This window comes from Pelecanus crispus, chromosome Z (assembly GCF_030463565.1).
Source record: "Pelecanus crispus isolate bPelCri1 chromosome Z, bPelCri1.pri, whole genome shotgun sequence".
Taxonomy (NCBI): Eukaryota; Metazoa; Chordata; class Aves; order Pelecaniformes; family Pelecanidae; genus Pelecanus; species Pelecanus crispus.
Window position 1 is genome coordinate 25,310,199 of NC_134676.1, and position 21,619 is coordinate 25,331,817.

Genomic DNA, 21,619 nt, shown 5'->3' on the forward strand with positions numbered 1-21,619 from the left:
GCAGACCATGGTGAGGCAGCTGTGCCCCTGCAGCCCAGGGATGTTCATGATGGAGCAGATCTCCACCTGCAGCCCGGGGAGGACCCCACGCCAGAGCAGGGGGTTGTGCCTGAAGGAGGTTGTGACCCCATGGGAAGCCCACGCTGGAGCAGGCTCCTGGCAGGACCTGTGGACCTGTGGAGAGAGGAGCCCACACTGGAGCAGGTTTGCTGGCAGGACTTGTGACCCCGTGGGGGACCCAGGCTGGAGCAGTCTGCTCCTGGAGGACTGCACCCCATGGAAGGGACCTGCGCTGGAGCAGTTTGTGAAGAACTGCAGCCCGTGGGAAGGACCCATGTTGGAGAAGATCGTGGAGGACTGTCTCCTGTGGGAGGGAGCCCACGCTGGAGCAGGGGAAGAGTGTGAGGAGTCCTCCCCCTGAGGAGGAAGGAGCAGCAAAGATGACATGTGATGAACTGACCGCAACCCCCATTCCCCATCCCCCTGTGCTGCTCGGGGGGAGGAGGTAGAGAAAAACATCGGGAGTGAAGATGAGCCCAGGAAGAAGGGAGGGGTGGTGGGGAAGGTGTTTTAACATTTGGTTTTATTTTTCATTACCCTACTAGGTTTTGATTGGCAATAAATTAAACTGATTTTCCCCAAGTCAAGTCTGTTTTGCCCATGATGGCAATTGCTGAGCAATCTCCCTGTCCTTATATTGACCCACGAGCTTTTTCATTATATTTTTCTCCCCTAATCAGCTGAGGAGGGGAGTGATAGAGTGGCTTTGGCGGGCACCTGGCATCCAGCCGGGGTCAACCCACCACATGCCTAAATATACAGAATCAAAGGGGAAGAAGAGTATTTTAAGCGGTATAGAAAAGAATTTGATGGAATACTGCCGCATTCAAAAAGGCAATGATTTGAAGACAACTAATGTCGTAAAATTGATGCAATAGCTACTACAAAACTCTGCTTTTTCATTTGACCCATTAAAGCTATAACATGGGACAGATGTTTGCCCTGCTAAAACCCTTGTTCCACCTCTTTTAGTTTTGTCTTGACTTGCATACTCTTTTTCTCTGACTTTTCTCTGGTTTATTCAATCCACTGTTGCAATGTTCACTTTCTTTGCCTGTCATTTTTACCATATATCTGCTCCTTTGATTCCTCGCTGTCATTTCTTGGTAAAGACCCTGATCCTTATCTTCAAGGCCCAATTACAAAACCAATCATTACCTTCTTATGTGTCTTTTCATGCTGTCTCATGTATAGCTATGATTTACTGACCATTTTTCCACACCTCTTCATGCTTTTTTCCAGTGTTTCCCTTTTACCTGGTGACCTTGTGCCAAACTTGTCAATAAATCTGTTAGCCAGTCACTCTTCCAGTCCTTCAAGACCACACAGAGTGTAAGCACTTCCCAAGCATTAACAACTGGGGATATAATCAGGGCGTTTTGAGATGCGTTTTATTTCTCTTCTTGTATTTTGTTTTCAGTTAGCTGACATGAGAGTGCTGAGTAGTGCACATAGTGAACAGCTGTACCAAACCATAGGACTATTTTCCTTAATTATAAATTATGCAAGATTGTGTTTTTCTTTCAGTTTGTGCAGTGCTGACCAACAGCTCATGGAAAGGAGGTATGACCCCGCTGGAATGAAGGGGAGGAAAGGGACATTTCCTTGCCTGAGGTGCAGGGGCAGGAGAGGGAAAGAGCAGCAATGGGGTAGGAGTAGCCTGCTGTGGCTGTGCAGCGCAGAGTGTGTGACTGCTGTGTGGATGGGGGGAGGACAGAAAGGAAAAGTTGAGCAGATCAGGGGGTGGCTGCTTGTAAATGTAAGGGCGGAGGAAAGCATGTGAGAGGGTGAACGTTCCCAAAGCTGCGCCTGGCTCCTGCTGTAGCTGAGGTTGGACCACTCTGAGCTACACAGTTCTCTCCCTACTCCCCTCCAGATAAATCCAATGCCTGACAAGAGGTGCTCAAAGCTTATTAAATATGGACATCTTCTTAAAAAATATTTTCAAAATGAGCTTCTCAAGTCATGCCAGACATCCAGTGTTTTGCCACAAAGTACATCACTGATTTGTGACAGTGAAGTGCAAGCAACAGTGCTTTTCCCAGGATGGAAAATGATGTAAACTTCTGTCTTTGCTGCTTTTAGCTTTAGCTCCCTTTCAGCAACTATAGGCAGCACAGCACCCCTCTTCTGTTTGTGTAAGATAATGTTAGCAGAGCACGTGATCTGGCATAGTCTATAGGCCAGAGCAGAACAATACTGTCACTTGTCTTCTGTAACTCTGCGGTGATATAATAAATCCTGAGTGCCTTCTCAGATTTCAATTTATGGCATAAATTAGAGCAGTTCAGCGACTACTCTAATATATGCCTTGCTGCCCCCAGATTACAGGGGCTGTTCTGGCAGCTGACAATAACTGAAGTGTCGAAGCGCTTTGGCTAAGCTCTATTTTTTCCAGTCTCATGTCAGGCAGTAAGAGAAAGAAAAGGAAGTGACAAAGATCTGCAGTGCTGCTTTTCACCACCTGGCAATTTTCTTACACACTGCAAATTCCCAGGTAGGAAATTAAGCCAGTTGTTCTGCTATGAGAATGACACTAAACCAGAGGCAGAATCTGACTGGAGGATGTTTGGCTTTAAAATCTGAGGACTCGGGAATGATGAGTAAGTCCAGGTTCTGGAGATACAAGAGCTTGTGTGCAGAACCTGGAGTACTGAGGAAGAACTCTTTTCTCTGATTAGTTAATCTTATTATAGTTAGGTCTGGAGTAGTGTATGTGTACAATTCATTTAGCCAATATTAGTTTTTGTGTTTCTGCATATACCTCATGTTTTCTTATCATTAAATGTTGGTATAGGCAAATTTCTGGGTCAAATTCTGTCCCTAGTGACTATTATAATCCTCTTCCCCAATAAATTAACTTCTAGATATTTTAAGGGCCTGATCTAAGTACTGACAAGAAACCACAGAGAACTATCAGCATTGTTACAACCTAATATGCAGCTTTAATAGCTCGTTCAAAGCAGAGAAGTACTGAGATTTGGAGAACTTTATGTAGTTATTTTTTCTTCCACTATTAATCTGATAATCCATATAGTCATTATAACACTAAAAAAAAAAGTTTTTTCCATTTACCATCTGGGAATACTGGATAAACTGGTCAAATTACAAATATGAAAATGGGGAGACTTGCATTCTGGTTCCTACTTTCATTATCTATGTACTGTGTTAATTAGAGCACATCAATAATTGGTCTGCGCTCATATTTCTTTTTCTATGAAATGGAGATGATATCTACTCTGCAGTGATGCTGTGGGACTTTATTCATTAGCAAAGCACTTAATCTGTTTTGATTCCACAATTGGATTAGCCCAGGGGACCCTGGGCTGTACAGGCATAAGCAAATAAGGCTCTGGTGTATATAGGCATATGTTTATATATAATACTAGTACCTTAGATTAGGACCTATGTTATCATTATAGACAGCTCAGGACAAAAAAAAAAAAGACCAAAAAAAGAAAAAAAATCTTTTCAAGAGACTACTTTAAAAGCGTATTTTAAAAATTGACAGGGCAACTAGGTTTAAAAGCCATTTAGGTCCTTGAAGATGAAGGAGTTGTCTAGGAGGATTTGCAAAAGCTTTCAGGTGCCTAACTCCTGTGATCTGCTTTGGTTTCAATGCCTGTGAAAGCCTGGCCACAAATCCCAAAGTCAGTGCCCGTTTCAAAGTCAAGCACCCGAAGGGACTTTGTCTGCTGCAAGCTCGTAACCAGGCTTCTGCAGCCTCCTGCAAGCGATAGGAAGCTGGCAAAGCCGCTGCGATAAGCTGCTGACGGCTGCTTTCTAAAGGCAGAGAGGGGCGCAGAGCCCCCCGCTGCCATGTGCACACCTGCCCCGTGGCACCGCCCCGCCCCGCCCCGCAGCAGGGCTCGCCCCGCTCCCCGCCCCGCCGGGGCGCACCTTGCCCACCGCCCCGGCGCGGCCCTCCCGGCGGGCCCCGCTGCCCCCTCCGCACCGCGGGCTGCCGCCGGCCGCCTCCCTCGACGGGGACAGGCGGCGGGGCCGGGCTGCCGGCGGCAGCGACCGCCGGCGTCGCGGCTTCGCCCGGCCTCCTGCGCCCCGCACCCTCCCCTCGCCCGCGGGCAGACCCAGCCCGCTGCTGCCCGCCACCGCCGCCGGCGCGGCCCCTCCCCTGCCCCCCCGCCCCGTTACCTGCCAGCCTCCCGCTCCGCTCCGCTCCGCCGCGCCGCGCCGGGCCGGGCCCGCCTCCCCCCCGCGCCATTGGCTCCGCACGGCCCGGCCCGGCCCGGCCCCGCCCGCAGGCCCCGCCCGCCGCCCGGGAGCGCGGCGGCCGCCCCGGCCCGGCCCCGGGGAGCGCCGCTGCCGGCGCCACGCTGCGCTCTGCGGGGCGGGGGGACCGCGGCTGCCGGCGGGGCTCGGAGCCCCCGGCCATGGCTGAGAAAGTTTCGGCGGCTCCGGAGCGCCCGCGGGGCGCCGGCCACGTCGGCTCCTCTTGCTCCGGATCCTCCTCCGGCTCGGAAACTCTCTCTGAGGAGGGGGAGCCCGGCGGCGGCGGCGGCGGGGCGGCGGCCCCCGGCGGGGCGGCGGCGGCGGCGGCGGGGCGGCGGCGGCCGGGCGAGGAGCGGGCGAGCCCCGGCGGCCGGGCGGAGGACGAGGCCTCGCTGGAGGAGCGGGATGAGGAGGTGCGCGGGGCCGGGGCGGCGGCGCTGGCTGCTCCCGCCCGGAGGCACCGGGGGCGGCCGGCAGCCCCCGCCCGCCGCGGCCCGCCCCGAGGGGGAGGCGGAGGCGGAGGTGCCCCCGCGGCGGGGAGCGGCTTCGTGCCCACCTGGGCGCAGCCCCTTGCCGTCACCCCCCCTGCGAAACGCGGGGCGTCCGTGCCCCTGCTCCCCCGGCTCTCGCCCCTTCGGGCTGCAGATACCGAGGGCTGGGGGCTTTTGCACGGAGGGGCTAGTTTTTGTTTCAAGAAACCTTGTTTTTTCTAGCGTGTCACCTTTGGGTAGCGTTGCTCTAAAGCAAACTCTTGAATGTCCGACGGAAGTGATGGTCAAGCCCCTGAACTGCACTGATCCTCTTGGGAGAGCTCATGACAGGCTGTGGATTATGGAGGACCGGTGTGGGTGATGGATCTGTTAGCGTGATGTGCGGATACGCGTGTTGTTCGCTTCCCTCCCCTCCTGATATAGCTGCAATACCTTCTGACGGTACTCTTGAAAACAAAACAAAATCCCCACTATGTTACGGTGAACTGACCCGTTTGCCTATGAGACTTTTTTTTTTTTCCTTCTTGTTGCATGGTTCGTACTCCTTAAAGGTATTTCTTGCTGTGACCCCCAAACCAAGCACATTGTTTTGTCTCGCTGCTGCTTTACTTCGCCTCTGTACCTAATCTCTTGTATGCCTTAGTTGGGTGGCTGACTTGCCTTTTGTTGTGGTGAGCTTTTTAATTTGCTCTTAGGTGGTGTTTCTTTATTCTGTGCCTTTATGTGGCTGTACGTGCAAAGGTTTTTTTGGGAAACCCTGGCGTTTTTAAAGGAATATCTGCAAAGTGCTGGCTGAAGTTATTTGCAACTAGCTAAGCTGTGGTTGCCAGGAGTGTTCCCCTCCACAGTAATGGCTTGTTTATGTAGCTCCTGTTTTCCTCTTCAATCCCTGATGCCTCCTCTATTGAGTTGACACAACTGTAGGACAGCATGGTGAACTGGATCTAAATATAACTTTCTCTATTGTGCCCCCCCCCCCCTTTTTTTTTCTTTAAATGCTCAAACTTGGACCAGGTTCCCAGTCTGTTTCAACTGCATAAGCTCACAAAGGGTGGAATGTATTTAGAGTGAAGTGTGTTTATGATAGTAGTAGAATGAATGTGGATATATACACTTTTTTTTTAATAGGGATGTGAACTTGCTTTATTCACTGAATTGAGTCGGAGCTCTGTAGCTGCTGTTAGCATGGTGCTCACGGGTAGGTAATTAATATATCCTGCTTCTCAGCAGGTCTTGTATATGGGGGCTGGGGGCTGTGCTTACCACAACTATGTGGTGTCTAGTTTGTTTGGTGCTCAGTTGGTAAGCCTGTATAATACTGTGTAGAAATACACAAAGGCTGTCTGTTCAGTTAGCTGAACTCACAGCTGCTGGCAGACCAGTTAACATCTGGTTAAGGCTGGTTATTTCTGTGTGTGCTTTGGAGATGAATTACAGGCACCTTTTGAGTTGAAAGTATAGGAAGGTAAGCCCAAAAAGAAGTCAACATTGCATTCATTGGTATTTGGAAATTCTACATGGGCAATCTCATACCTCACCTGCAGTTAGTAATGATAGAAGATACCAGCATAAACTCATTTCAGTGTAGTGGGAAAGGTTGCTTAGAGTATACAGCCTTCTTCCCTCCCCTTTATTCCTCTCTGCTAGATTCCTTCATTATCTGAAACCAATCTTTTTGTCTGTGTTTTTTTGTGCTTTGGTTTTGCCCATCCTTCCATTTTGGTGTACTCAGTGTTTGCAGCTGAGTTTTTTCCTGCCTACCTGCAGAGCCACCTGACAAATCCACCTGTATAATCGTCATTTTTTTGTGCAAGGACACCACAATGCATTAGAGTGCAGAAATAAACGAATGCATGTTAATTGAAAACTGAGAGAGCATCTGTGTTGCTTGCACACTGAAACCTTTAAGGGTAGTGGAAAAAGGCAAGACTAAGGTCAGAGATAAATGTACAGGTGATTTCAGCCTTTTTTTACGTGCCACCTGCCAAAAGTGTAACATTGAGAGAAGTGCTTGAAGATACCATTTTCACATTGACATTCCATCTAATTACTGTCAAATAATGAAAATTTTGATGTTCTCTGCAGTGTCCTGTTTCTGAGTTCTTTTGGTTTTATGGATCCCCAGTGCTTGGTCCTGCTCTTCCAGGTTTCATTTCTCCTCTTGCCCTGTCCTTGTTCCTGTTGCCAACATAGCAGAATTGAATCTGTCATGGCTGTTCAGTATCCTTTAGATACCAGTGAAACAGATTGTCCTGATACCTCTCTTGCTGCTAGTTTAGCTGTCAGTAAATTCTTCAAAGCCATGATATGAAAAATATTTTCAAGCTCAATCTATAAATGGGTAATTAGAAAACATGCATATTTTCCCATACACGTTACTACTTCATGAGATGTTCAGTAGAACTATTTATTCTCCTGTGGCATTGTATACAACATACTTGACAGCTCTGATCTTGTCTCTGCCTGGACCTTTAGACTAAACAGCCCCAGTGCCTTTAATCCTCCCTTATAGGATGTGTTTCCAGACGTCTGATTGTTCTCATTGGTGTCTTGTGGACTCTTTCCAGCTGGTCACATCTGTCTTGAAGCACGACATCAAAAAACAGGATGCCATACTCAGATTCAGGCCTTGCAGAGCTGACTAGAACGGAAAGATTATTTCAGAAGATTATTTCAGAGGTCTTTCAAGCGGTGTTACTGTTTACATAGCCCAGACTGCTCTTTTACAGTTTGTGATCTGTTACAAGTTTTATGTCTTTTTCTGAAGAACGATGTGAACGTTTCTACTCTACCAAAAAGAGTGGTTTGTATTCCCAGCTCAGTGAAGGAAACTTAGTGCTGTCACTTAAGAGTAGGGCTGCTTCTTTTATGTCCAGAAATTAAGTAGTAGAACAGAAAGCTTGATAACTTGTCTTCTGGGTATCACATCTGAAAGAGTTAATTACTGGAGGTGAATGGGGAAGGGAGCGTCAAGGTGGGAAGAGAAGGTACTTCATCCCCCCACCCCGTCCGTTATCATTAGTTCATCCTACTGCTCCATAAACTTCACCTTAAGAAAAAAAAAAATACAAAATAACCAAAGAAAAGCAGTCCCTCATTTCATGTAAACAAGAAAAAACGATACTTTACAACTATGGCCATCAGTTACTAAAGTGTTTTTGATGTCTTACTCTGAGATCTTAGACACATGAGAATCTGTCCTGAAGCACAGCATCAAAAAACAGGATTCCATACTGAGATTTAGGCCTTGCAGAGCTGACTAGAACAGAAGGATTATTTCAGAGGTCTCTCAAGCAGTGAGCCATGGGTTACATGGCTTTAACTTCATGTGGGAGGTACTTTGCTTCTGGAACATCAGTGCATTGAAGTGCTGTGGATAGCAAACACCTGAAACTCAAATGAATTCGAGCACATTATTTGCCTATGCTCTTCTGAGGCGAGTGGCTAACTGCTGACAGAAGCAGGCAGGATGGGATTGCATGGTGAAGGGCACTCAAGGCAAACACTACCTAGAGGACAGCTCACCGCTTTCCTAATGCAACATAGTGGTTTAGTTTTTACAGGATTATTCTGTATTTTCTTTAGAACTCTTCTGTTGGAAAGAGTGTTTGCCAGACTGTCAAGGGAGGAGTTGAGTCTGGGCAACAGCATGTTTTGTGTTGTAATCTGGCTGCTTCTACAGTCTGTGGGCAGTCAATAGCAGACTGCGATTATAGGGGAAGGGATAAATGTGAAAAACCACAGGATTTCCCCATTTTCCTTTCTGTTGCATTTCTATCTTCCCTACACTAGTCTTCATTTTGTCAAAAAAAGTGACTGTGAACAGGAAACATGTTTTAATAAGGCAAATGGTGCCAAATGTCATTGGGTGCATTAGTTTCTCATTCAAAATGTTTTACAGTCTTTCAGTCGAGCATGGGATATGCTTGTTTTGATGGTGGCTTCCAAATCTTGGTGTTTTACAGGGCAGGTGAGAGCTCATTTGGGTTAATCTTATTTCTTAAAAGGAGGATAAAGGCATGTTCCTTGCCTACATCAGTAATCTCAAGGATCTGAAGGTTAAATTGTGTGTCTCAGAGTTGTCTGTCTCTTCCATCTCTGTCAGCTGACCTACTGAAAGAGCTTATCTTTCTACAAACCTTGTCACAGTGACTGGGAATACCCGTTGCTTACTAGAGCAGAGTAGCAAGGCAGGGAGTATCAGCAGCCTTTCAGAGAGAATAATACTTTGTAATATAGCGCAGCTGTCTTGGTCTGAAATGGATCCAAAAGCTTCTGAACCTGCCAGTGTCTTCCAAATTACCATAGTAAGTCCTCTTCATTATTTTGCATGCTTTAAAAAAAAAACCAAAACCAAACAACCCTCAAACCAAAACACCCACAAAAAGAAGGGGAAAATACGGTATTTTGTTCTCAAATAATTTCAGTTCTTGCTCTGTAAATTAAATGTTTGTCTCTGAAGTGGCTATCAGTGTTGATGAGAGTTGATCCTGTATTGGACAGATGATGATCAACATGAAAACACAGGATTTCCTGTGAAAAATGTCCACTGACCTTTGAAGTTGATTATTCTACATTTTCTCCTACTCTCTAGTTGATGTGTATCATGTATTAAATAAGATACTTCACTGCACAGAGTGAGATGTATAAAACCTTTTTTTATGGCTTCTAACTCTTCACCTGAATCTGCCTTCTTGCTGTTTATGTTGCAATCTGTTGTGGCTTCAGGAGGACTGTGTGGTGGGAATTAATTACTGGGAAACTAAGATTCTGTCATGAAAGTACTCATAGCAGGGTGAAGAGGGTGGTAAAGAAAGTATTGCTCTAAAAGCTGCTCTTTCACACATTTGTCCTTAAGCATATGTCCACTGGAGAGCTACAGTACCTCCAGCATTACAGATTGTCTGCCAGATCTTCACCCCAACAAAGCTGTCATGTAATTTGGGGGAGGGGTGGAAATCAAAATGCTTTGGGATAAAGTAAGCAAAGAGTGGGTGAAGTGATGGGAATGTTTACATGTGCATCCCTGTACAACGGAGATGGTGGTAGTTCTGTGAAAATGTCACTGTGACCTAACTAGTAGTAATGTTTTTGTTGCCTTTCTCTTTTCCCTCCTGCTTGTCCTGCTGAAGTACTAACCATGGGACGTACTTAGACCATGTGGGAGATACCATAGACAAATTTTTCTTTTCATTGTTTCAAACTTTCTTGTCTCTGACAGTGATGGATCATTCCCTGTTTTAGCACACCCTGGATGTTACCGCTGCCTAAAGATGAATGGTCTAACTGCTAGAGTGTGATCCTTAGATCATACTAAGGAGTAGTAATGCAGTCATAAAATGTATACTTCTCAGGGTTAAAATGATTGCAGTGGGATTATATAAACACTCATCTAGCCTAGAGCAGCCACAAAACTGTTCTTGTGTCCCATGAGCCAGAGAAACAGCATTGCTTTTGTTGTTTAGATATGTTTGTGAAGTTACCTATAGAATTAAACACTTTACACTTAAAGTCTGTAGGGCTGCCTCAACAGTCATGTAAAACACTTTCTTGATTTGCTTTTAGTATGAAAAAATGTGTGTTTGTCCCCTACTTTAAACTTTCTGTGTGCAGGATAGGCCTTTAAGGTGCATGCTGATATGCACCCTTATTATCTCAGAAACACACTGGGACAAGGAGAGACTCATGGTTGAGGGCTTTATCTAATACAGCTGTGTGCTGATGCCTGAGGTTTTAGATTATCTGTACAACAATAATGTTGGCAGCTCTTTGGAGCTTCTTTTCAAGACATTTGTTCGGTATAAATAAGCCTATAGCTAGAGCATCTCCTGTCTCACTTGGAATAAGTGAGAGCTGAAGAAGCAGAGTCATACAGCGAGGTGCATATCTGTTTTCATGTGCCAGAACTATTTCGATACTTAAAATCCTCCTGGAAGGAGGTGAGTGAGGACGTGATAATTACAGACTTAAAACCAAAATTTGAACGCATTTGCAAAAATGGTTGAGTGGGCATTTTGCACCTTTTAAATTTTACAGGCAGGAGAACCTATTTCTAAGGCTAATCTTCAGGATGCCTTAGTATCTGCATGTTCAACTGTGAAACAAAATGTAGAGAAGCATCTTTTCTGAAAAGCTGCAGCTCTGTAGAAGGGGGACAGCCTAAGATCAGCATAGTCTGCTGCCTTTGACAGCATTTTGGCTAGATGTAAGCTGCTTTGAACTGAATGTCAGTAAACATAACAAGGTGGGGCTGCTCTTGTACTATGAGGAAGCTCCATATGATGTGGCTGCTCTGCTAGCAGTAACAGCTTGTGTAAAGTTGAGTTTACACAAAGGGATAAGAGAGTCCTAAGTCTTGAGGCATAAAATGCGAGCACTGTCCAGTGCAGTGCAAATGAGAAGGTCCTTGAGCTAGCAAGAGAGCAGCTAGATAGCCGTTTATTGCGACAATCCATGTAATGGGGTAACTTTCCTCTTCATTTTGTTGCATATTATGTACTCTCTCCACCTACCCCCAAAGGACACCTGTGATTGCAAAGATTGCCATGCTGAAACTTTAATACATATCAATTACTGTTTCTGATCTTGCTATTTGGGTTACCTAGAGCTGGCAAACATTAACCAGCAATGCCCTTCTGCACGAGGAGTGAGAGGAAGATATTTACCCTTATTTTAGAGGCAAACATCTGAAATGCAGAATTTGGGGACTTAGGAAAAGTGGCATGATGAATCTGAGAAGATTAGTAATGTGAACAAAGTCCTTGAAGTTTTCTATTAAAGCTTGCTTAGGCAGAATTTCTCTGACACCACGCTGAAGGTTTTCTCCTATGCCCAGTACTGTGAAGCAGATGCCTGTTAATTAAGAACTTCAGTGAGGCAGGCTCTGCCTGTTCTGCTCCTGGGTTGGGAAATGACCTGTTCAGGCTCTGACTTGAGAGAAATAGCAGTCTTTGTAATAGCTTGATAAGTGAGAGGGGAAAGGATGAAGAACAAATATCCTTTGGGTTTTTTGTTTTGTTTCTGGGTGGTTTTTTTTTTGTTTTTGTATGGTACCAAGCACAACGCATTCTAGCTTGTCTTGGGAGCTTTTCAGTGTTGTGGTATCATAAGCAGTACTGTGCTTGCTATTGCTAAGCCCCTTTAAAAACAGTGATGTGGGCTTCAAATACTCTGCAGTCCAACCCCCCAAATTTTTATGATTTATTGCTTCAGCCTTCAGATTTGTGTTTTTTCAGCTCTTCTCTTGCAGCTGTGGTGTTTAAAATTCTTTTTGAAACAAGGTTTTAATAGTTAGGTGGTATTGGGTTTGAAGATGTATGACTGATGAGAGGCTTGTACTTAAAATCATGAAATGCTGGTAGCTCTTTGTGCAGTGATAGAGGGGAAGGAAAAAAGATGCAGGTACTTGAGGACAAGCTAGCTGAAAAGGTGAAAAACATGGAGTAGTGGTGGCAAACAAACTCTGCTTTGAAATCAAGCCAGGAACCTGTCTTAGCTTTTGGTTTACTGAGCCAAGTAAAGTTTTACTTATCCTTTCCTAGCTGAAAGGGATGCTCTCATCAAACTTCCTAGCTGAAAGGCTTTCCTGCTCCAGCCAGGGAGCAGTGGGATGAATACCTTGCCCTCCTGTACAAATCTAAGCTGATGAATTTTCACCATTCAGAGGTGAATTACAAGTATGTCGAGGGTTAAAGCTCAGGTGTTCTGCTGTATAAATAGGCTGGTAGTCCTTGCCACAGGTTTCTTTGAATGTCTCTACATTTCAAGTGGGAACCAGGGATGAATGCAATACTTTTTTCTTTCTTAACCGGTATCACCTACAGTCTTGAACTAGAAAAAGATAAAATTATTTTGCTTTTCTGATCAAACAGCTCTGGAAGTGACTTTCAGGAGAAGCAAAAAAAAAAAAAAAAAAAAGCCATGTGCAAGCTACAAAAACCTCTTCCAAAATGATTAAGTGTGGGTGAAAATAACTGATTATAGGATGACAACATGTATAGCCAAGATAGCTGAATTCCCGGTTACCTGGCTGAGAAACTTGTGTATTAGACACATTTTTCAATCTTTTATTGTAACAATGGTGTATATCTCAATATATCCTTTTTATTTACTTATTTTTAATTCCTAGAGGGTAGTGCTTGTATACTGAGAGACAAACTTCCTTTGTGAGGCCATGCTGCCATGCTAGTGTGACTATAATTAATTGCACCTGGACTATTAATGATCCTGTTGTTTTTAATGGCCTTGCAATCCTGAGGAAGAGCGCTGTTGGTGAATGGAGCAGATGAACCAGTGCACTAAACTGCTAATTTGATTTTCATTGTTACCTCGGGAAACTTTTACTAGAATGTAATAATGCTGTTGCTATGGCTCAGTGGATGCTCTCATTGTAAAGCTGTTATTCAGGCCATATAACAAAAATGTCTCAGATGTCTCTCATGCTGTGTTTCAGGTTTTGTGCTTAGTACATGACAGGGAAGGGCAGGGCAAAATGTGCCTGATATATTTTGTTCTGAGCTAACTAACAGAATACATTGTTTACAAAAAGCCACAGGGAAAACCTTTAGCTCAGTTGGATCTTTGTAGTTTTGATAAGTAGATGGGCTAATGTAAACCTTCTGGATGTGTTTAACCTGTTATCAGTGGTTCCTTCCCCTTCCTGTTTGTTCAAATACTGGCATTGTTAACACATTCCGCCACTGGAGGACATGTTCCAAAGTTAAAGATGCTATTGATTTCCTTCGAGCAGCTCTGCAGCAAGCAGAGTACTGCCTATTGAATTGGCTGTACGTACTTTTAGAAAATGTGGGTCTAAATTACAGGCTGATTAGCTGAAACAGCAAGGAGGTAAACTTGGGCATATAGCTTATTGGTCATTGCAGAGCAGTGACAGTCATTGACTTTCTTGAGTTTCATTGAGTTCTTGAGTTTGCTGAACCACAGACCGTGTATTGGAATTATAGTGTGGGCTCAGGGTTGCACTGAATTCTGCTGAGAGACCGCATATACACTCACACCGAGTACATTAAGGTAGCTAGTTGCATGACATCTGGTCTTCTTGGAAAGAAGACCTGAATTAAAGAATATCAGTAGTGGTTTACAATGCTGTCACTCTTATGCTGAGTATTACTTTCCCTCCAGGCACCTGTTTTTGCAGTCTCCCCTAGTTTGCTTCCATCCAAACTCAGTATGCTTAGTTTTAAATTCTCACCATAACTAGTGGCTGAAAATTGAAGCAACTGAAACTTCAGGGGTTACATTCAGACAGCAGTGGTCCTACAGGTGAACTAGGAGAGTTATGGGTAGGGTAAGGGTGTGAAAGGAGGAGGAGAAGACAGGTTTGTTTAAGGTATAATGATGTGCACCAGGGGAAAATATTCTCCATAGTGTTAATAACCTTTATGCTTCTAAGTATGTTACTATTAGGATTGTGTTAACAGGGTCATTAGACACAAAATGAAGGAATAAGTGTGTTAAAAATATGTAAAAACTTAAAGCCACACCATCAGGCACTTTAGGTGTAAGCTTGTTTGAGGGTGAGGAAAAAAAGTATGTCTGAACTTTGGTATGTCGGTAACCACTCAAACAGCTGGGAGGTGCAAGCCCTGCTGTTACAGCCCTGCATTACCTCACCTGCATGCTACCTAAGAGAGCAGTTGTGCCAAGAGCTGTGGCATTGTACCTTGTGCACAACAGAGGAATAGCCTCACAGCTATATGTGCCCTGGTGACTTACAAGCAGGTGGAGACAGGTTTTATAGCTGTAGGAGCTAAAGCACTTTTCATTCCAGGTCTGCTTTCCCAATATGACGCTTATAAGTAGTGGTTTTTGGCATGGTAATTAAATTAAGAAAAAAGCAAATTGCAGAAACTGCAGATGACAAATGTAGATATATTAAATCATATGTCTGTCACTGGAAAACAAAGACAGAATTGGAATTAGCAAACTAAACATCTCTGAGGACCTGGGCTCTAATGCAGGACAAGTTGGGAACATTTTTCAAAGTATGTGCTAGTGTCTCGCCTGTAGCTGCAGTTACTGAAATCTTGCATGCTTTTTGAATTTCTTTAAAACAAACAAAAAGCCCTGCTATTGTTATAAACAAATTGCTTTAATGCTAGTGATCTACCCGTAATTACATTAATGCCTTTCCTTTAATTCTTTCCATATGGGAGCTTTAATAGATTGTCTTGCAGAAAAGTTAATTCGACACTAAAACTTCTTGTGTGCAGCTTCTGGAAAAAGGATCCTACAGTTGTTGAATGATGAGCCTGAAACGAAGACAGGCTTTTCGCAGAAATCTGGTTCCTGCAAAAGGAGCAAGGTAGCAGAAAGAGCCTTTGCGTACATGAGTAACCAGCACAATGCAAGGGGAATGGATTTGCGGGGAGAAATGGCTGGTGTTGAGGCCAGTGTTCATTCACATTGTATGTGTTTCGGGGGAACTGACTTCAGACCAGCGCTAGTCCGGTCCCAAGGAGCCATGACCTGGTACGCTGGCAGTGGTACAGGAGCTGGGTACGCTTCAGGGCTTGTCAGAAGGGTGGTAGGAGCCTTGCTGGCTTGGGCACTGATGGTGTTGCCCCCAGATCAGCCCAGTTTAGCCACCTGAAATTCTTGGTTGGTGCCTGGCCAGGTTTTTCTAGTATGTGTTGAGTGTCATGCAGCTCTTGATTCATGAACTGTTTTTTCTGGATAAGCTTAAGTTGAGTGTGTATGCCAGAGCTGCTGTTGCACCTTTGGTTATACTGTAAACATAAAATCATTTCAGTTGAAATTTCTGGCTGGGTGTGGTTTTTTTCATTAGGCGTTAGTCCCTCTGTCCTCATTGATTATTGTTGAGGTAATGTGCTTTCATGAGAGAATTAACAGGTGGTTGGTGTGTTAATCCTTTCTGTTTAGATTTGAGTTTGGTAATCCACCTCCTAGATGTCTTGACTCTCTGAGGCTGTGATTTCTGTCTGCCTTAATTTTTTTGAATAGGAACTTTCTTCCTACATGCAGTTGTTCCTTGCCAGCTTCCTCCCTATGTTTAGGTATAGTCTCTTCTAAACAGATTTGCCTGTCTCCTAGGAGACAAAGAAATACTATTGCGCATGATTTTAATCCTCAAAGATGTTATACATACATAAACAAACATGGAAAAAATACATAGTCTTCCCTACGCTTTAGGGGGTGTGGACAAGTAGAATGGCTTGGCCTGTTTTCGTCTCTGATGGTACTGCTAACAGATGCCTCCTGCAGTTTGGTATTGATAACTGTGCAATGTCTGTACTTGTTTGGATAGCATCCAGATAAAGCCAGTTAAGGTGCTTAAGTACACCTGTGGGCAAAAGACGTTCCCATAACAATAGATACTTGTTTACTCTAAATATAAATCTAGATCCCAAGGTTTAAGGACTCCACTGAAACCACGCAGTTTTAGTGCATGTATGTAGGAGATGTTTGGTCTTCAGTGGGTTAATGATACTTATGTACCAGAAGCCTTCAGAAGAAGCTTCTTGAATTTCTTTTTCATATTACGGAGCATATATTGACAGGAGTTGTACGTAAAAATGTATAGCTGTGTTAATTCCTTGTAGTGTTAGGACAATTACGACTCTTCCTGCAAGATTTTTATAAGCATAAACAAACACATTTTTTAAAGATCCAAATAATATAAGTAAAAGTGAGGGGGCATTAACTTTGAAGGCTTTTTCCTAGAGGCATAGCACTTAAAATAATTCTGGTGACTGCATTTGCAGGTGATGTGGTAGAAGGCCTTCTGAAGTCTCTGAGAGGTGTCCGATACGTTGCCAGTCACTTCAATGCAGCTCATGGGTGTTTGGAGTTGTAGCACAGCACTACACAACTAACCACTAAAGCACTTGGAGAGCTTTTATAATTGGACTTTATCAAAATTGTCATTGTCTGTTTTACTGTATTGTACTCATCATGCATTGTTTGAGTGCTCTTACCTAGTGGTGATTATCCTTTAATTGTTTTTATGTGGATGTGCAGAAATGAAATGCAAGCCCATGTAAAATGTCATGAGGCAAAACCAGTGTTGGATGTAGGTAACGCAGCTGAGTCAAGCCTTCATGACTTGGCTCTTGGTTACACATAGATGTAATGCTGGTGTTTTTGGAGCTTCGTTGAGTCTGGCTGAAGTTGTCAAAAGAAATGAAGTTCTATTTTTCCTCTCTGCTTCCCTGGCCTGTGCCGCTAATGATGGAAGGGTGGTTTTGCAGAGTCAGGTCTCGATGGATGCAGGCCCAGTTTGCTGAGAGCGTCTATAAACAAAAATAAAAATCTGTCTCACTTTGCAAAATGGTGAGCTGTCTGCCTTCCTTGGCTCTCCAAAGCTGGAATCCAGTTTTGGTGCTCATGAGCACCTGTGTAAATCCATTGTATTTGGTGTGGTTCAGTAAGTGCATCTTTTCTCAGTGAAGTCTTTCTCAGATGTTCTTATTTCCCTTCAGCAAGTACAGCCGTACCGGGTGTGCGTGGCCAGGCACCAGCAGCTGGGGGCTGCAGGGGCGTCCTCGGTGACGAGAGGCTGGGGCTGCCCTGTGCCAAACATGGCCGGCTCCAGTGGACCCACTGCAGGGCGCAGCTGAGCCCCTCAGCCAAGGTGGTGGCACCTTGGGGAAAGTGTATTTAAGAAAGGGCAAAATGCTGAATGGCAGTGAGGAATTGTCCTGGTTTCAGCTGGGGTAGAGTTAATTTTCTTCCTAATAGCAGGCATAGTGCTGTGTTTTGGATTTAGGATGAGAAGAATGCTGATAACACACTGATGTTTTAGTTGTTGCTAAGTAGTGCTTATGCTAGTCAAGGACTTTTCAGCTTCCCGTGCTCTGCCAGGTGCACAAGAAGCTGGGAGGGGGCACAGCCAGGACAGTTGATCCAAACTGGCCAAAGGGCTATTCCATACCATATGATGTCATGCTCAGTATAGAAACTGGGGGGGGTTGGCTGGGGAGCAGCGATTGCTGCTTGGGGACAGGCTGGGCATTGGTCAGTGGGTGGTGAGTAATTGCATTTGTGCATCACTTGTTTAGTATATTTTTTATTGTTATTATTTTCTCTTCCTCTGCTGTCCTATTAAACTGCCTTTTATCTCAAACTATGGGTTTTACTTTTTTTTCTCCTGATTCTATTACCCATCCCATGGGGTGGGGGGCAGGGAGGGTGAACTAGCAGCTGCCTGGTGCTTAGTTGCTGACTGGGGTTAAACCACAACAGGAACAATAGAGGGAAAAAAGTATGAGAAACAGCCTTGCGAACAACAAGGTGGGAGAAGGAGGGGGGAGAGAAGGCGCTGCAGGTGCGGGAGCAGAGATTCACCTGGAGGAGACCACACTGGAACAGATATCCACCCTGCAGCCTGTGGAGGAGACCCCAGTGGCACAGGTATGCACCCTGCAGCCCGTGGAGGACCCCGTGCCGGAGCAGGTGGATATTTGCTGAAGGAAGCTGCAGTCTGTGGAGAGCCCATGCTGGAGTATGTTTATCCTGAAGGACTGCAGCATGTGGAGGGCTTCCATGCTGGAGCAGTTTGTGAAGGACTGCACCCTGTGGGAAGGACTCACACGGGAGCAGGGGAAAAGTGTGAGGAGGAAGGAGTGGCAGAGAGGAGCTGTTATGGTCTGACTCCAACCTCCATTCCCCATCCCCCTGCACTGCTCCGAGGGGAAGAGGTAGAGGAGTTGGGAATGAAGAAGTGAAGTTGAGCTTGGGAAAAGGAAAGGGGAAGGGGTGGTTTTAATTAGTCTTTGTTTCTCACTAGCCAACTCTATTTTAATTGGCAATAAATTAAATGCATTTTCCCCAAGCTGAGCCTGTTCTGCCCATGACGGTAATTGGTAAAGGATCTCCCTGTCTTCGCCTTGACCCACAAGTTTTCCATCTTACTTTCTCCCTGTCCTGTTGAGGAGCAGGAGTGAGAGAATGGGTGGGTGGCTGGCACCTGGCCAAGGCCACCACAGTCCTTAATTTGTATATATAATCCATTTCAAAAACTTTCTCAAAGGAAATTGTCTGAAAAATAGTTGTTACGTGCATTTAGGTAGATGTAGCTCCATGTACTTCCAGCTGACACAGGTTGGCAGCTGGAACTCTGCTCAGTTTGCAAGTGAATTTTTTTTTTCTTTCCCAAATGCAGCTCTATGAGCTCATGCTGGGTTTATAGTTAAGTGCATTTAACACTTCAAACATCACATCTGGTAACTGATTCTGGGCTCTTGGCTTCTCAGCTATAAGCTTACTTTTTCTCTAAATGTGCCTGATGGTCTGACCATGTAACAATGCCTAGAAATTGATTTAAACTTGTAGTAATACCTGCATACCTTAACGGTAAAGGTGAAACAAGGCATTGACTTGTCTGCCGAGCTATTGGAAGTGGCCGTTGATGTTGGTTTCCAAATGAACCCAGCTCTTCCATTGGAATATGGAGTGGGTCCATAAGTGTTTGGTTATTTGCAATAGGTATACAATCGTGTCACTGCTCCTTTGGGGAAGAGCTGTGCATGATTTCTTTATGCAACAGTGTTTTTAGAAGGTCACTTAAGTTATGTGTAAAATATTTTTCTAGCTTTTTTTCCCCTGAAGTCCCTGAATGTATATAGGGAAGGGGGTACTGCTGCTGCTGAGGTCTGTAGAGCTGAACGTAAGTGGGTTCAGGTATGGACCTTTAACAGCTATCCCTGTAGTGCCAAAGGGTATGTATATCTGTCAGTTGTCATCTCATAAGAAGAAAAATCTGTCGTTTGAAAACTGGTAAGTGTAAACAGTAACATTGATGCTGATTTCATAATATAAAGAGTTACCTTTGAACCGTGTGTGTCTCCAAACTGGGTTTACTGTGTGGAAAGGTAAGACTGTTTGATTTTATTTAGGGAGAAGATAAAATAAGTCTATGGATAAGATGGAATACTTAAATTAAAAGAGAGCTTGAAAAAATTGGATTATCTGACACTATCTACTCTCCCAGTTACTGCTGCAGCCTCACTGCTGCCTGTTTGTTCATCCAGGTAGACGTGTAACTCATTTTTCTACTACGAGGGGACAAGATTAGGTTAGTAAATGGAGTCAGATGAGAAGTCTTTAAAAATCAAATCAGTATGTAGAGCTTACCCTTTTATTTCAACAAATGTTTTTGTAAAAATAAGTGGAATTTGTCAAAGGTGGATGTTATAAGTATCTTAAGAGTAGGAGTATGTGGCAGGGGAACATAGCATTAATTAAAACTATTTTTTTACAGTATTTTTAGCTTTACGGAGAAAGATTGCCAGAAAAAGCCTTTATTAAGGTAAAAGTTGAGGGTTTGTCTGTTCTGATGCTAGATTAGATTCACCGGTCTTCCAATTGCCAAGGTTTTAAAACCTTCTGGTCTTCTTAAATCAGTCTCTTTAATGAATAGTTGTGTGTGAGTTTAGGATTTGAGTTGCATGGAGGCTGGAATCATGCTGTTATTTTATATGAAAGATTGAAAATTCCAGGACTAATTGGATTAAGGTATTCTTTCCCCTAACAGGTGCATTCTCCGGAGAGGCACAAGAAACCCATTGCTTTTTCTGTTGTACAGTTGATTATAAAATGGGCTGTCTGCACAAGGGCAGGGGCAGGTTTGAAAGAATATTGCACTGGTAAGCTAAGGCACCTGCCCTGTGGGACCAGTGTTGAGGTTATCTGTGGTGGTATACAGAGCACTGGCCTGAGGTGGTCCAGTTTGATGGCTCGATTCCATTTCATGTGGCATGATGAATATATACGGCCATGCACCTGGAGTTGTGATTTGCTGCCTTCATTTTGTTACTCTGCGTGTGCCTGGCTTCAGCCTCGAGTGCTTACTAGCATGGCTGATTTATCAGCTGTGTTATGGCCCTGGTATAGGTTTAAGGCTGACAGAATTGGTTTTGTAGAGATGGCTTTTTTTTTTCCCCCTGTATTTTTAGTTTATTTTCCCCAAACTGGTTGCGGCTACTTTTCTGTGGGCGGTGGGTCTTGCCTTAGTTTGGCCACCAAACGTGTTGCTTTAGAAGGATCATGTAAGGTCTTTTCTAAGCAATAAAATTCTTGTAATGAAGCTTCTATTCCAGAGGTGTGTGTTCAGTTGGATGCTAAAGTTGGATGTCTTTGTTTAAAAGATATTGTACAGGTGAATAGGTTTTGCAAGTAAAGTAGGAGGTAGCCTGACTACTTTAAAACAGAGAGGAAAAAGAATAGTTGGCTTATTTGTGTTGGCCTAATTGAATGATTTCTATGGAACACTGCTACTTTATCTGTGATGTCAGTAGTGAGTTCTTGCATACATACCCATAGAGTAGGTCTTTGAGCAGAAGAAATGCTGGCGCTAGCAGACATTCTGCTTTCAAACTGTTTAAAGCTGTGTGTCTGTGTGGGTGTACCAGTGACCTGAAAAAAACAAAGCATGGAAGTCTGAAGAGGGTTGTGGGTTTTGCTTGTTTTTTTGGGTTTGGGGGTTTTTTTGGTCAATTTTTGGAGCTGTTTTGTGCACTGTGTAATTACTTTCCAGGATGTAGGTTAGCGTAACACCTCTCTATTAGTCATTTCATCTGCTAAAGAGCTGCCATGTGTACAAGTCTTTTCATAGTGGCATCACACTTCTAGGGAGACCTTGTTCATTCTCCTGTAGTCTCACAGTCAATAAAAACACTTCCTTCTTTCTGTCTAGCAGTGATTTTGTGGTGTGTAGACCATGGAGGGATGCATTAATTATCTGTATTCACTGTGCTACAAGAGGATGACAGATTTTGAATGCAACCAGTCAAGTTTTAGTACTTGGTAACAATACAGATATTGAAATCTATGCTGCTATTTTTTTCCCTCTGGCAAGT

General features: G+C 44.3%; 1 protein-coding gene across 1 annotated transcript in view; it reads left to right on the plus strand.

Annotated features, from left to right (window-relative positions):
• The first annotated feature begins 4,451 nt into the window (after positions 1-4,451).
• Positions 4,452-21,619, plus strand: part of MAST4 (microtubule associated serine/threonine kinase family member 4) — a 312,006-nt gene continuing 294,838 nt past the window's right edge. The window contains exon 1 of the mRNA XM_075727088.1: positions 4,452-4,703. Within this exon, the coding sequence (XP_075583203.1) occupies positions 4,452-4,703 (252 nt within the window). The remainder of the gene's footprint in view (positions 4,704-21,619) is intronic.